Below are 16067 nucleotides of genomic sequence, written 5' to 3' on the forward strand. Positions count from 1 at the left end.
TGCACATACAAAATTTGAAAGAAATCAGACTAATACAAAACATGTAGTTGCATATTTTCTAATTTCACAAAATCCAAGATGGCGGCCAAACCACGTGACTGATCAAAATAATACTATTTTTCTCATATGGAGATAAGGCCAGGCATGGTAAATATAAAAACATCTAGTAGATTGGTTGAATCACCTCTGAGAAACAAATACCCACAGTTTTGGTCAATTTTGCTTAAAATGCAAGATGGCAGCCAAACCACGTGACTGATCTGAAATCTTTTTTTGGTTTCTGAAAGGGTTTGATATACAGATGCCATGAAGCAAAATTGAAAATAATCCCTCAAGTGTTGCCAGAGTAAAAAACTACCTCCTGTTTAGAAGAAATCCAAAATGGTGGCCAAACCACGTGACCAATCGTAATAATTTTTTCAAACATAAATGGGATTCATACATAGAAGCTAAATACTACATATGAGAGCATTCTGCTAGGTGGTTCTGAAGAAGAAGATTTTTAAGTGTTTTTTGCCGTTTTTAGGAAAAACAAAATGGCGGGAAAAGTCACGTGACCGCTAAAGTTTTTATTGCTGATATTTATTACACATGAGTTGTACTATATACCATAAAAAAATCTAGACGCCTAGACCCTCAGAAAGTGGTCAAGCGACCACTTCCGGTTTTATTTCAATCCAATATGGTTGCCAAACCAATTGACCAATCAAAATTCTGAAAGTCTTATACACCAGTTCACAATACAGACTATAAGTTTGGAGATTATCACACTATTCTGTTCAGCAGTTTTCTAAAAAAACTTGACGAAAGGAGTTGCGGAAGAAAGAAAGAAGAAGAAGAAAAAACCGGACGATAATAATAGGGGCCTCGCCCTTCGGGCTTGGGCCCCTAAAAAAATTGTAAATGATCCATTGTTAAAGCCCCAATGTAAATAACACTTTGTAGCATAGTTTTTTTAGTGACCTTTCATGAATAGTTGGAATGTGTATCCTTGCCAATAATTAAATATGTAGGATTTGAAAAATTACTCAGCCTATCCACTCTTATAATCAACCTACATCTTGAGGCAATAGAGGTATTTAGTGTACATATAGATGTAATATCTACACTTGCAGTTCTCAATATTTGTGTATAAATATCTGATTGATGTGATGGCAGCTGTGATTCTGAGTTACAGGTTTTAATTCCATGACCCTGATTGACATTGGCAACTGACTTAAAATAGCTGCTCTTTACTTATCTCTGATATTTTCCTGATCACATTCTGTATTTGCCTGTCAGACAGGTACACAATTTCTAGCACAGTAGATTGCCAAGATTTTTGTACTTGTAATATCTGACACATGGCATGCAATTTAATATTACCAGTATATTACTCTGAATAATACAAGAAACAATATATAGAATCACTACCATGTGTTTATTTGTGAGATACTGTGCAATAATACCATTACAAAATGTTGGCATGTACATTGGAATACAGCAAAAATGTCAGTACTTAGAGTTGACCAAATGCATAGGGAAGATTTTGATTAAAACAAATTTACAGTAGGTAAAAGAAGCACACATACAAATATTACTGCATTAACAAATAAAATTGATTTTGTAGGATAGAAACTTGTCAAGGCCAAACAACCCCACGCCATCCCACCCCACCCCACAACACTGTGAATTGAGTTTTTTTTTATCACACATAAATTTTTTGACATTGTCCCTAATACAAGATAAACTCTAATAGTAATAAGAAAGACAATTGCAATACAGATTACACTCAACTTGTCATTTGCGATAACCCAGAAATTGATATTTGTAATTTTGTATTTCTATTTAAAAATATCTCTGGCACACATTTCTAATGGCAGACAGACAGATTTTTTTTTTCTCTCGGCTTTGCTAGATGTCCTGTGTTATACCTGACACTACCTGTAAGCTTACATAGTGAACGACCTCTAAACAGATTACTAATCATGTTATATGTTCTTAAATTTCAAAGTAGAAACTTTATAGGAGTAAACACCCATAGTGCTTGTATGCTACCATTACATATGTAATGTATGGAATAAACTTTGTGTGATCAAAAACAATGTTAATACATCTACAACCATAGTACTGTATGCTACCCATAGACTATATAACAAATCCAAATTTTAGTGCATTGTGGGATAGTTGATTCAAGTTGCATGAACAGCCACGCTTTGTGATTGGCGGAATTGTGTTTGACCTTTTGGTCAAAACTATCCCACAATGCACTAAAATGTGGAATTCTATGTGTATATCTAGTATAATTTGTGTGAGTTTTAATTTGCTAAGCATATAAATTTGATTGTCTATCAAAATGTTACAAATAACCAATGGCTTACAATGTCTATTATAACTTATTAATCCTGTTAGGAAAAACACTAAAATCATAAACCATAATATATAATGTATGTATAATATATATAGGATAAACCATAGTGAACAGTTGATGAACACCATTTTGACTTGCAGATTTGACTCAAGATGGCCAACTGGTGGCCATTTTGTTTTTGACAAATTTTATTATAGACATATGTGTTGTACATGCTTTGAGCAATTCACTTCTTTAACTAGAAATTCACAAAATTATACTCAGACAGTACATCATCGCATACATCCACATATTGACTATTTTAATTGTAAAAAAATACTAAACTCAGGTACTGTAAAATACTTTTCTCTTGGAATTGATTTTCGCTGAAGGAATGATTCAGTGAAAATAAAACCTACCGAATATACCTTTTTCCTACATTTTACATTCAACTCGTCAAAAATCAGGGAAAATATATTCCATAAAAAAAAATTAATTCCAGCTAAATTAAGTATTTTACAGTATTTTGATATGTCCAGAACCAAACCTTGGGCATGTGTTTTTCATGTGATTTTCTTCAAACTTGGTGGTAATTATTACTGGAGCTTGATGCATTTCAGCTTGATTTGTATTAATGCAAATCCCAGCGATTATTTAATTTATATCCTCACCCAGTCTAGTTTGTAGCCATCTTAAATGCTTTTTCTGTGGACATGGTTCTAATAGTTATGCTATATATTAATGCTGTGGTACTGGAGTTTCCAACTAGTATGCAGGTGATGTTATCTCAGGAGTTCAGTTGTATGATATGCTATGCTAAAATCATTGTTTTGTCTTGCAGTGTATAACTGGACTGTTGAAGATACTATAGTATGGCTTGTTAATTCAGTAGACTTGCCACAATATACAGACACATTCCAGAATAATGCAGTGGATGGACCAATGTTACCAAGGTGTGTACAATATATGTCTAGCAATACCTTCATACAAGATTATCTTCAGTACAGTTATTTTTAGTCGAGGTCAGAAGTTTTCATAAGATTGCTCAATACAGTTTCATGGAATGCTGTTAATTCCCCGTAACTTTGTGTGTATGTCTATGGTAGGAAATGTTTTGGTTCTTCCATTGTCCGGAACACTTGTACTCGTCATTTCAGGAAATTTTGTTTTTGAAGCCCAAATTAGAGTTAAAATCATTGAGAAATCTGAGGTGAATGAACTACGAACATCTGCTAAATAATTAGGTGGTCAGACTTTTAGAGTAGGTAAAAATGATTTTTCTAAAATATGACATTATAACAGCTAAAAGTCAGTTATTGTGATCAGCTAAGATATAAACACAGATTATGCGTTGATGGACTGTAATGGCAAAAAGCAGTAACAGCCTGGAAATGAAACCTTAAAATGACATTGGCTTATAAACCCTTGTAATGCTTAATTAACTTGTTCTGTTCACCATTAATTTATTATGCTCAATGCCATATCTATTGGCTACAAGTTTACTGTTAAACATAAGTAATCAAGGCATATTTAATTTTTTTTTAATTTTTCAGGATAGCGGTGAATAATGGGCATTTTCTTTCCACTATTCTTGGTATAAAAGATTCTGTAAACAAACATAAAATAATCTTAAAAGCCATGGATGTGGTGTTATTTGGTGCTCCTAAACGTAAGTATTTGCATGTATTTTCCACCCCTATTTCTACAAACTCCAATCGCAGTGAGCTGATTCTTACATGAAGTGATTTAGAGTCCCGAGTCCTGAGCTCATACAGTACTTCCATAATGATTTCAACAAAATTCCAGAAACAAATTATTTGAGGGTCAGGCTAGGTGGGTACGATTGGTGTGCTGATAACATAATTTCTTTCTTTTGACAGTCAAACATAATTATGTAAAAGACACGATACTGGTGTTATCGTTATTGATTGCTGTTGGTGGGTGCTGGTTTGCCTATGTACAGCATAAATTTTCACAACGTCACATGAAACAAATGATGAAAGATATGGAATCTTTACAAACAGCTGAGCAATCACTTTGTGAACTTCAAGAAAAGTAAGTGTGTTTCCAATTATCCTTGTAGTAGACTTTTAGGGAAAATAATACTTCTGTACTCAAACTCACTGATGTACATTAAACTATTCTGTATACTAGTTTCTACCATCAAGCATCTCTGGTGAGAATGGCTAGGGGCATTGAAATTATCAAAGTTAAAACAAACACCTCTAAGAATGTTTCAGGGGAACTTATCAGATAGATAGCGGTTTTTCATGATCAGTTTGTTTTGACGTCTGTTGTAAAACATTTGTTCAGATTGCAGCTTGCCCACCAGCAAAAGAAAACTGTGATTGAAGAGAAACACAGCCTTGAAGCCAAAATGAAAGATGAAATTCTTGCTGTGAAAGCTGAAGCTGAAAAACTGTCAGAAGCTAAAGATGATACAGATGGTGAATTAAGTAGACTAAGACTAGCTGAACAAGAGTTACAACAGGTGATGAATTATCTGTTTTGTTAACGGTCTTCAATAATATTATTCTGCTACTGCTAGACCAAAAACACTGGAAAAGCATTGCTATTTTGTCTGCTGACTTTTGTAAAATTTTGTTTTCATGAATGTCATTAAATCGTGAATAATTCTAGCAATAATAATTAAACAGATCACTGTATATCATTCACATTAACTTGGTACACTGTATTCAGTCAAATAATGAAGTATCATGTTGATCAATTATTTCCAATGTTTTTCAAAGTTAAATATATTTCAATATTTCTGTTTTCCACTGTCAAGTTTTGATGCTTTCTGATGCATACTTCTGAGAATAGGTGTCACTGCCATTAAATATTTTGATATGGTATAAAATCTTGTTGGATGCTAAACTGCTTGTGAATTTGACAGTTGAGTTAGTTTGTTTGATTCTTATTTATAGGTGCGTTGTGCGCTAAGGAAAGCAGAAATGGAGTTAGAAAGTAGAAGTCAGTGGCTGGCACCACCAATATTACAACAGTGGTTACAGTTAACACATGAAGTAGAATTACAATATTACAATGAAAAGAAGACATCAGCTGAGAGACAATTAGCTGCAGCCAAAGAAGGGGTAAGCTATGTCTACAAATTGCTTTAACACATTGTGTGCTTAAAACCTCCAATGGATAGCTAAAATGAATGGGAAAAATTGTACCAGGTGATGTTTCCCTGTGAACTACTCTCAATGAACTTTGATTTCTATATGATTGCACACATTTGTATTACAGTGAATTCACATTACAACTACATGTACATATTGTGAGAAAAGGTTGCCTAGCTACTGCTATAACCATCAATATGATGCTAGTACATGCTTCATTAGTTCATCTGTTGTTATATTTCAGTGTGAAAAATTGCGCAAGAAACGCAATGCATTCATGGGCTCATTTCGTATTGCTCATGGCAGTTCATTAGATGAAGTGGATCATAGAATACTAAGTGCAAAGTAAGTTGAGCAGTGAATTCATGTACGATATTGGGTAGACTGTACCATAGTTTCACATTTTCACCTCCTTCCCTCCCTCTGTTGTGTAAGCACTGCCCCTAAAATCTGCCCCAGTTATATAAAAGGTCATGACAATATCTATAACTGTGGTAGTTGGGTGGTTAGGGTAAGTACAAGATACTGGAGGGGGGGGGGGGGTCATAGCCTTAACTCAAAATTGAATGTTTATTGACTTTTAATATGGCTGTTTCAATTTATACCCCTTTTCATAATGAAATTTATTGTTTTTACTGTAAGTATTCCCACACTGGTCTTTACGCTGATTGTAAATCATTGCTGTATTCATATATAATATCTAAATATGGTTGTATTCATATACATTCTGTAAACTGCAAGTATAACTGTAAATTACTTGTAAATTGGCATTATCTCATATACTTTGTAAACTTGCAGTTTTTTGGCATACACCAGAGCTTGCACTTTGGTCCTGCAGCTGTTGCTGGTGCAACATCTTGACTTGACTAGGAGATAAAGTTCTTTCTCAATGAGAATGGCATGTCAAACCCACAGTATCAAACACAATGGGTAGAGCATGTCTCAGCTATTGGGTACTGTAAAATGACTAAATTTCAGTCGGTTTAAATTTCACTGATTTACCATTTTAGGCATATTCAGTGGGTTTTAATTTCACGGTTTTATCATTCAGATAATGTTCTCTATGCTCAATTTTACATATTCCCTCTGGGTTTTAATTTAGCGCATTTTCCAGTTAGCGCAATAAGCAACATTAAAACCCAGTGAATAATTAACCCTTTTTACAGTATTTGCTTGGTTCTACATAATTGTCCAATTGAGAAAGCAGATAGTATTTAATAATTATGTAAATTTACCTCAATTCTCAATGCCCTGAGCAAAGCAACTGCTTGCTGAATCTCTCATGACAAGTTTTTGACATGCTTTTAAGTCTGTGGATCATTGACTACCTGTACTTGTCATCTTGCTTTCATGTACACTATAGAAGCACGCATAAAACAAAATTATTGGATGATTAAAATGTGCCATTGTTTGTCCATATATAGACACACATATTCTGTTCATGTAAGTGCATGGCATGGTAGATTGATTTCAGTTGAAGATAGTATTGTGTGTATATCTCACATTACAATCATCTTATTACATAGGAATGCCTTGTCAGAAGTGACAGCTAATTTACAAGAGAAATTATACAGATGGAGTCAAATAGAAAGTTTGATGGGTGTACCTATTGTTAGTAATGCAGGGCTTGCTGTACTCAGCCAAGCCTTGCATTCTGATAGTTCCACAACACCAGGAGCACAGTCACCAATTAGTACATCAAGTAAGTCTACACACTTAGTAGTACTAGTAAATTTCTCCATTTATCTTTCCAGCATTATACCTTTCTGCACTTGCATTATCCTTCAGTATCTGGTATGTTGTTGACCATTTAGCTCTCTTAACCCTTTCAATGCCTATCTCATTTAATGTCAACTTTCACAAAATAAGTCCATGATAAGGACTTATTGGCAGTTGAAAATGATGTTAAAAAACGAAATCATAAAAAAAAACATTCAAATTCACACAATGCTACACAACCATTTTGATGAGGATAGAAGGGTTAATAAATGCTGCACTGTAGTTTAATACATTGCATATGGCCAATTACCAGCATAATTTGGTGTGTTCTCCAATCTTGGCATTTTAATAGCACATATCCACAATATGTTTGCAATATTTTTGAGTTAGTCACCAACACTTCCATTCACCGTGATTCGTTGTATCTAGTGAGTCCCCAACACTTCCATTCACAGTGATTCGTTGTATCTAGTGAGTCCCCTACACTTCCATTCACAGTGATTCGTTGTATCTAGTGAGTCCCCAACACTTTCATTCACAGTGATTCGTTGTATCTAGTGAGTCCCCAACACTTCCATTCACAGTGATTCATTGTATCTAGTGAGTCCCCAACACTTCCATTCACAGTGATTCATTGTATCTAGTGAGTCCCCAACACTTCCATTCACAGTGATTCGTTGTATCTAGTGAGTTCCCAACACTTCCATTCACAGTGATTCATTGTATCTAGTGAGTCCCCAACACTTCCATTCACAGTGATCCAATGTATCTAGTGAGTCCCCAACACTTCCATTCACAGTGATCCATTGTATCTTGTGTGTCCTGAACAGTTCCATTCACAGTGATTCGTTGTATCTAGTGAGTCCCCAACACTTCCATTCACAGTGATTCGTTGTATCTAGTGAGTCCCCTACACTTCCATTCACAGTGATTCATTGTATCTAGTGAGTCCCCAACACTTCCATTCACAGTGATTCATTGTATCTAGTGAGTCCCCTACACTTCCATTCACAGTGATTCGTTGTATCTAGTGAGTCCCCAACACTTCCATTCACAGTGATTCATTGTATCTAGTGAGTCCCCAACACTTCCATTCACAGTGATTCATTGTATCTAGTGAGTCCCCTACACTTCCATTCACAGTGATTCGTTGTATCTAGTGAGTCCCCTACACTTCCATTCACAGTGATTCATTGTATCTAGTGAGTCCCCAACACTTCCATTCACAGTGATTCGTTGTATCTAGCGAGTCCCCAACACTTCCATTCACAGTGATTCATTGTATCTAGTGAGTCCCCAACACTTCCATTCACAGTGATTCATTGTATCTAGTGAGTCCCCTACACTTCCATTCACAGTGATTCGTTGTATCTAGTGAGTTCCCAACACTTCCATTCACAGTGATTCGTTGTATCTAGTGAGTTCCCAACACTTCCATTCACAGTGATTCATTGTATCTAGTGAGTCCCCAACACTTCCATTCACAGTGATCCAATGTATCTAGTGAGTCCCCAACACTTCCATTCACAGTGATCCATTGTATCTTGTGTGTCCTGAACAGTTCCATTCACAGTGATTCGTTGTATCTAGTGAGTCCCCAACACTTCCATTCACAGTGATTCGTTGTATCTAGTGAGTCCCCTACACTTCCATTCACAGTGATTCATTGTATCTAGTGAGTCCCCAACACTTCCATTCACAGTGATTCATTGTATCTAGTGAGTCCCCTACACTTCCATTCACAGTGATTCGTTGTATCTAGTGAGTCCCCAACACTTCCATTCACAGTGATTCATTGTATCTAGTGAGTCCCCAACACTTCCATTCACAGTGATTCATTGTATCTAGTGAGTCCCCTACACTTCCATTCACAGTGATTCGTTGTATCTAGTGAGTCCCCTACACTTCCATTCACAGTGATTCATTGTATCTAGTGAGTCCCCAACACTTCCATTCACAGTGATTCGTTGTATCTAGCGAGTCCCCAACACTTCCATTCACAGTGATTCATTGTATCTAGTGAGTCCCCAACACTTCCATTCACAGTGATTCATTGTATCTAGTGAGTCCCCTACACTTCCATTCACAGTGATTCGTTGTATCTAGTGAGTTCCCAACACTTCCATTCACAGTGATTCATTGTATCTAGTGAGTCCCCAACACTTCCATTCACAGTGATCCAATGTATCTAGTGAGTCCCCAACACTTCCATTCACAGTGATCCATTGTATCTTGTGTGTCCTGAACAGTTCCATTCACAGTGATTCGTTGTATCTAGTGAGTCCCCAACACTTCCATTCACAGTGATTCGTTGTATCTAGTGAGTCCCCAACACTTCCATTCACAGTGATTCATTGTATCTAGTGAGTCCCCAACACTTCATTCACAGTGAATTCATTGTATCTAGTGAGTCCCCTACACTTCCATTCACAGTGATTCGTTGTATCTAGTGAGTCCCCTACACTTCCATTCACAGTGAATTCATTGTATCTAGTGAGTCCCCAACACTTCATTCACAGTGAATTCATTGTATCTAGTGAGTCCCCAACACTTCCATTCACAGTGATTCATTGTATCTAGTGAGTCCCCTACACTTCCATTCACAGTGATTCGTTGTATCTAGTGAGTCCCCAACACTTCCATTCGCAGTGATTTGTTGTATCTAGTGAGTCCCCAACACTTCCATTCACAGTGATTCATTGTATTTAGTGAATCCCCAACACTTCCATTCACAGTGATTCATTGTATCTAGTGAGTCCCCAACACTTCCATTCACAGTGATTCATTGTATCTAGTGAGTCCCCAACACTTCCATTCACAGTGATTCATTGTATCTAGTGAGTCCCCAACACTTCCATTCACAGTGATTCATTGTATCTAGTGAGTCCCCTACACTTCCATTCACAGTGATTCGTTGTATCTAGTGAGTTCCCAACACTTCCATTCACAGTGATTCATTGTATCTAGTGAGTCCCCAACACTTCCATTCACAGTGATCCAATGTATCTAGTGAGTCCCCAACACTTCCATTCACAGTGATCCATTGTATCTTGTGTGTCCTGAACAGTTCCATTCACAGTGATTCGTTGTATCTAGTGAGTCCCCAACACTTCCATTCACAGTGATTCGTTGTATCTAGTGATTCCCCAACACTTCCATTCACAGTGATTCATTGTATCTAGTGAGTCCCCAACACTTCCATTCACAGTGAATTCATTGTATCTAGTGAGTCCCCCAACACTTCCATTCTCAGTGATTCATTGTATCTAGTGAGTCCCCTACACTTCCATTCACAGTGATTCGTTGTATCTAGTGAGTCCCCAACACTTCCATTCGCAGTGATTTGTTGTATCTAGTGAGTCCCCAACACTTCCATTCACAGTGATTCATTGTATTTAGTGAATCCCCAACACTTCCATTCACAGTGATTCATTGTATCTAGTGAGTCCCCAACACTTCCATTCACAGTGATTCATTGTATCTAGTGAGTCCCCAACACTTCCATTCACAGTGATTCATTGTATCTAGTGAGTCCCCAACACTTCCATTCACAGTGATTCGTTGTATCTAGTGAGTCCCCTACACTTCCATTCACAGTGATTCGTTGTATCTAGTGAGTCCCCAACACTTCCATTCACAGTGATTCATTGTATCTTGTGTGTCCTGAACAGTTCCATTCACAGTGATTCGTTGTATCTAGTGAGTCCCCAACACTTCCATTCACAGTGATTCGTTGTATCTAGTGAGTCCCCAACACTTCCATTCACAGTGATTCATTGTATCTAGTGAGTCCCCAACACTTCCATTCACAGTGATTCATTGTATCTAGTGAGTCCCCTACACTTGCATTCACAGTGATCCATTGTATCTTGTGTGTCCTGAACAGTTCCATTCACAGTGATTCGTTGTATCTAGTGAGTCCCCAACACTTCCATTCACAGTGATTCGTTGTATCTAGTGAGTCCCCAACACTTCCATTCACAGTGATTCATTGTATCTAGTGAGTTCCCAACACTTCCATTCACAGTGATCCATTGTATCTTGTGTGTCCTGAACAGTTCCATTCACAGTGATTCGTTGTATCTAGTGAGTCCCCAACACTTCCATTCACAGTGATTCATTGTATCTAGTGAGTCCCCAACACTTCCATTCACAGTGATTCATTGTATCTAGTGAGTCCCCAACACTTCCATTCACAGTGATTCATTGTATCTAGTGAGTCCCCTACACTTCCATTCACAGTGATTCGTTGTATCTAGTGAGTCCCCAACACTTCCATTCACAGTGATTCATTGTATTTAGTATCAGCCAATTTGAGGGTTCACTTGTTTATCTTACCATCTTAACTTCACTTTATTCTAAACATATCACTAATATTTGCTGTGGATTACTTTCATTAATACAACTGCCAAATCTATAAAAACTAAGCCCCATATAAATGATATATATGAATATTATTTACTGTCTATATAACTAAAACAAGAGAAAAATTAATTATCAAATTATCAAAAATATGAAATGTTGAGTAAAAAGTTACATTGTTTAAACGCAAATAAAAAGCTTGTTTTGATAATTCCTCAGTTCTGGTTTTTATTGAAAAACGAGTTCAAGCATTTCAAATCTGTCTTGTGAGTTTTTAAAATAAAAAATGTTTTTTAAAATACATTTTGTATCTATTGCTACAAGGCTTTCAAAAATATGAATTGTAAACTGTTATAAATGTAAACATTAAATTGTTTATTTTTAACACCGACATGTATTTATGTCACTTATCTCACCATCTGTCGCCATCACTGTCCAATCCATAATCCAGCTTATTTATTAATGTCACATGTTGTTAACCAACCAATCTCAGTAGTTTTTAATTAATTATTTTTTTAAATCCAGTAATTAGCAATAATTGCTGACATTTGTAGTTACTCTTATTTTATGCTAGACATTTGTACACTTAATAGCTCTGAAAAAATCTGATTCATTGTAAATTGTAATGATATGAATAAATAAATGTCCTGTGTTTGTATTCATTCAAATTTTATTTCACAAACCTTATCACCACCATAGTCAGTATGTCTCCTTCCACAAAATAGGATGTATTCCTAAACAGGGAATTTAAAAGTTGCATTTTACATGCCATTTTGTTTTTTGATTTATTGACATTTGAAAAACAGGCTGCCTTTTTATTTCATTTTTTGCGTATCGATATATCTATATCTATTGTTATTGATGGATGTCATTTTTTTTTAAATTTATTTAAATGACTGGCAGCCATTTTTCTTCAAAAGAACTTGAATTACATACATGTATTTTAAAATTACAATGGGTAACAAACGCTAGATTAACTTCGTAAATAACATAAACAATAGTGTCCCATGAAACAGGGACATTAATATCAATGACATGTCCTTTTTTCATCAAGAGTTTTACCCAAAAGTTCAAAGTTTCTTGAACATAAAAATAAATTTCATAACCGTATGACCTTCAGTCAATATGAGCATACTATATTTGCTCTGTTATAAGTGCAAATACAGAATCTGAATCAACAAAGCTTGTATGTCACCATAATGTTTCAACCAAATGATGCTTATGAGTAATGTCTGCCATTTTGTTAGTCATTTTTAAACTTTTAATCCTGAATTATTTTTAAGATCTGGTTTTTGAAGTGAATAAAAAAGAAAATAATGCTTTATCATTGTATTCTACTGCAATTCTTTTTTAGTTGTAGCATTGGAAAACATTTTAAAAGATGTCATTTTTTTTACTTATCAGTTTCATACATGTCTGTGTTGACTATCGATCTATTAACTAGGCCCCCATTCTGAGAGTGCAACTTAGCTGCTACTGAGACATATTTTGACTTGAGAAATCCAACATGTATCATATTTATTTTATTAGAATCACATAGTTTCATAAATCCCTGTAAATACTTGTGTCAGGTTACTTCCCTTCTATTCTAATACACATGATAATTGAAATGATAGTATTAAGTAAGACTACATAATAATCTATACAGGTGGCAGTACTAATGATGCAGCTTCCCAGATGTTACCGGAATATAATCACCAAGGATCTACAGAATCAGATGACATAGCTAGTCTTCATGATGGCATCGTATTTTAGATATTGAACAAGTGTCTACTTAAAGAAATGACAGTCTAGTTTGCATGACAATGCCTAATAATGTGTTTTATTTAGTGTCGCCTCCAATTTGTCCATTTATAATGTTAATGCCAATATATTACCAATACTTGAAATTCACTAGATGCTTTATGGATCTTTGTACATGTATATATATATCTGCACATTTGTAAGATTTAGATATATATTTTATTTTATCAGTATTTTATAAATCGGGACATTGGTGGTATTCCATTTCATACCATAAATTACACCAGTACTATATTTTATGTACCGGTAATAACCTAGTTTACATTGTGTTATTTATTTTTCCTATCATTTTAGGATTTTTTAAATGTCTTGACAAACTATATATTATGATAATTAGAATTATATAATAGGATATACACATTTTTCTTCTGATCTGTGAATACAAAATTAATGCTGTTGAATTAGCATATTTTTAGCTTATTGATATGTATGATTTTTTGCTATGTATGGTTTTGTAATAAACAAAACGTAACAAATAGTTTTAAATGATGTGTGTTGATTAATTTATGCATATATTAAGGATGTAGTAGATTTTTTTTTACTTACTAGTTGTTGATCAAAATGAACATTTTCTACTCTACAGAATGTATAGCCATATCTAATTATTCTATGAACATTTCAGAGCTCTGTTGTAAATGAAACATTCATAAAACAGCATTCAAAATTAACAACTCTCATTGTTATGACTTAATTTGCATATATTTGAATAGTTAATAAATCAGTATGAAATACAAAGCTTACTAATCGTCTACATTTTATGGACATCAAAACATTGGTCGTACAAAAAAAATCAATGTAGCAAATCCACTATTCATTTATGAATATGCGAATTAGTCTTTTTTCTAATTCTGACATCAAAAAAATCAATCAAATGAGTAGTACTTAGCAGGTACTCATTAGATTTCTTCACTTTTTTCAGAATTGTAGTCGTCGTATATTAACAATAACAATTAACAATATATTTAATAAATTTGCGCATTCCGAAGACTTGGCCAACTGAATATATAAAAACAAACAACATATTCATAAAATTGCTGTTTCTCGTGTTTTATTCTATAAATTGTGGTATCCTTTTTAATTTCTTCACAGTACTCATTTGAGTCTTCAATAAAGGTTTTATTAGCTCTGCAGTCATTGAAGATGACATGCTAAACTGTTAGTATATTTGATTGTCCGTTGTTCCACATCAACTTTTTTTTTTCAAACTACTACTTCTTGAAAAGCTTCTACTATATTGCTTTTATACTTAGTTCATTTACTGGACCCCTATGAGATTTGATCATTTTGTGACAATATCTTTAATAAATGAATATTTATTTTCAACTTCCTCTTGGAAATGCTGATTGGGTTGATACTTGGTATGTACCTTGGGCGGACCTCTATTAGATTTGAATGTTTTGTAATATCTTGAACTTACTAAGTGTTCTTATTTGTGATAAGATCTAAAGACAAGAGTGGAAACACTTGTCGCTTGTTTACTTAGCAGTCACATGACCACGTGAAAGTTGCATACGCTTCTATGACAATAATTAGTTTAAATTTTACTTCCTGAAAATGTTTACTACATCCTTTAAGTATGTGTAAACCAATTTGGAAATTAATGGTCAATGTGCTCTACATTTTGCCACTCATGATATTAGAAAGTTAGTTAGGCATTTAGAGTTAGGCACTTGGAGATAGGCATTTAGAGTTAGGCATTTAGAGTTAGGCACTTGGAGATAGGCATTTAGAGTTAGGCATTTGGAGTTAGGCACTTGGAGTTAGGCATTTAGAGTTAGGCATTTAGAGTTAGGCATTTAGAGTTAGGCATTTAGAGTTAGGCATTTAGAGTTAGGCACACAGAAATGAAGACATACTAGATGATGCAGTCTTCTGTGAGGGTGATACAAGACAGGCTATTTAAGTTAAGTCTGCACTATTATCATTTGCTATTCACACTAATGTTTGCATGCTATATACAGGTAACAAGAAAACAAGAACAGTGAAATCATCTATGGTTAGAAAGTCCAATTCAGAAAGCAATCTCCATAACTTTGGTACTCATACCTAGATATTGTTACATAACAGTAGTATATATCATCTACTAATATCCATCGTTATTTAGTTTATTTATTCACTGAAGTATGTCATCTACTGATATCCATTATTATTTACTTTATTTATCCTCTGTCTAATCATCATTGAATAGTTTCAGGATTCCTGATGCAATTACTATCAATAATACTTGTATTGAAAGATTTGGGAATTCTGTCACTGTTGCTTCTTTTCTTTTCACACCGAGAAGTCCTGTGCTCAGTATTAAGGTGACCTTGCTTACAGGTTTCAATTTGGTTTAACATCTGCTTCCAAAGTAAATATTAATTGGTGAAAACCTGTAAACACTGTCATTTTCTAGGATTTAACCAAAATGTGAGAGAAATTGAATTGCCATGAGAGTGAGTGTGAATTTGTGTGAAATAGTTTAAATAAGTAAACTAGTAATGGTGATAGGGTTATCAAGCAAAGTGTGTATCTCAAAAATTCATATAACTGATTTCAAGCTCTTTTTTTTTTTACAGTGAAAACATTGTGCTGAAATGCATTTCACTATAACTGAGTTTGTTATAAACACTGGAATGCTTGAAATCATTTCAAAATACACCTGTACCACCTCACTGCATAGATTAATGCAACAATGGCAGCTCCATACCAGTACATCTCTTTGTATAATTCTTGAATGATTATTTCAG

At 34.8% G+C, this 16067-nt stretch overlaps 1 protein-coding gene across 1 annotated transcript in view; it reads left to right on the forward strand.

The window, feature by feature from the left end:
• The window catches only part of LOC100366516 (stromal interaction molecule 1-like), an 81546-nt gene that overhangs the window by 42096 nt on the left and 23383 nt on the right, over positions 1 to 16067 (forward strand). Inside the window, exons 4-10 of the mRNA XM_085498132.1 lie at positions 3171 to 3282; positions 3883 to 3998; positions 4210 to 4384; positions 4643 to 4820; positions 5257 to 5424; positions 5699 to 5799; positions 6981 to 7156. Of these exons, the coding sequence (XP_085354258.1) occupies positions 3171 to 3282; positions 3883 to 3998; positions 4210 to 4384; positions 4643 to 4820; positions 5257 to 5424; positions 5699 to 5799; positions 6981 to 7156 (1026 nt within the window). The remainder of the gene's footprint in view (positions 1 to 3170; positions 3283 to 3882; positions 3999 to 4209; positions 4385 to 4642; positions 4821 to 5256; positions 5425 to 5698; positions 5800 to 6980; positions 7157 to 16067) is intronic.

Source organism: Saccoglossus kowalevskii, chromosome 4, assembly GCF_978046115.1.
Source record: "Saccoglossus kowalevskii chromosome 4, keSacKowa6.1, whole genome shotgun sequence".
NCBI classification, from domain to species: Eukaryota; Metazoa; Hemichordata; class Enteropneusta; family Harrimaniidae; genus Saccoglossus; species Saccoglossus kowalevskii.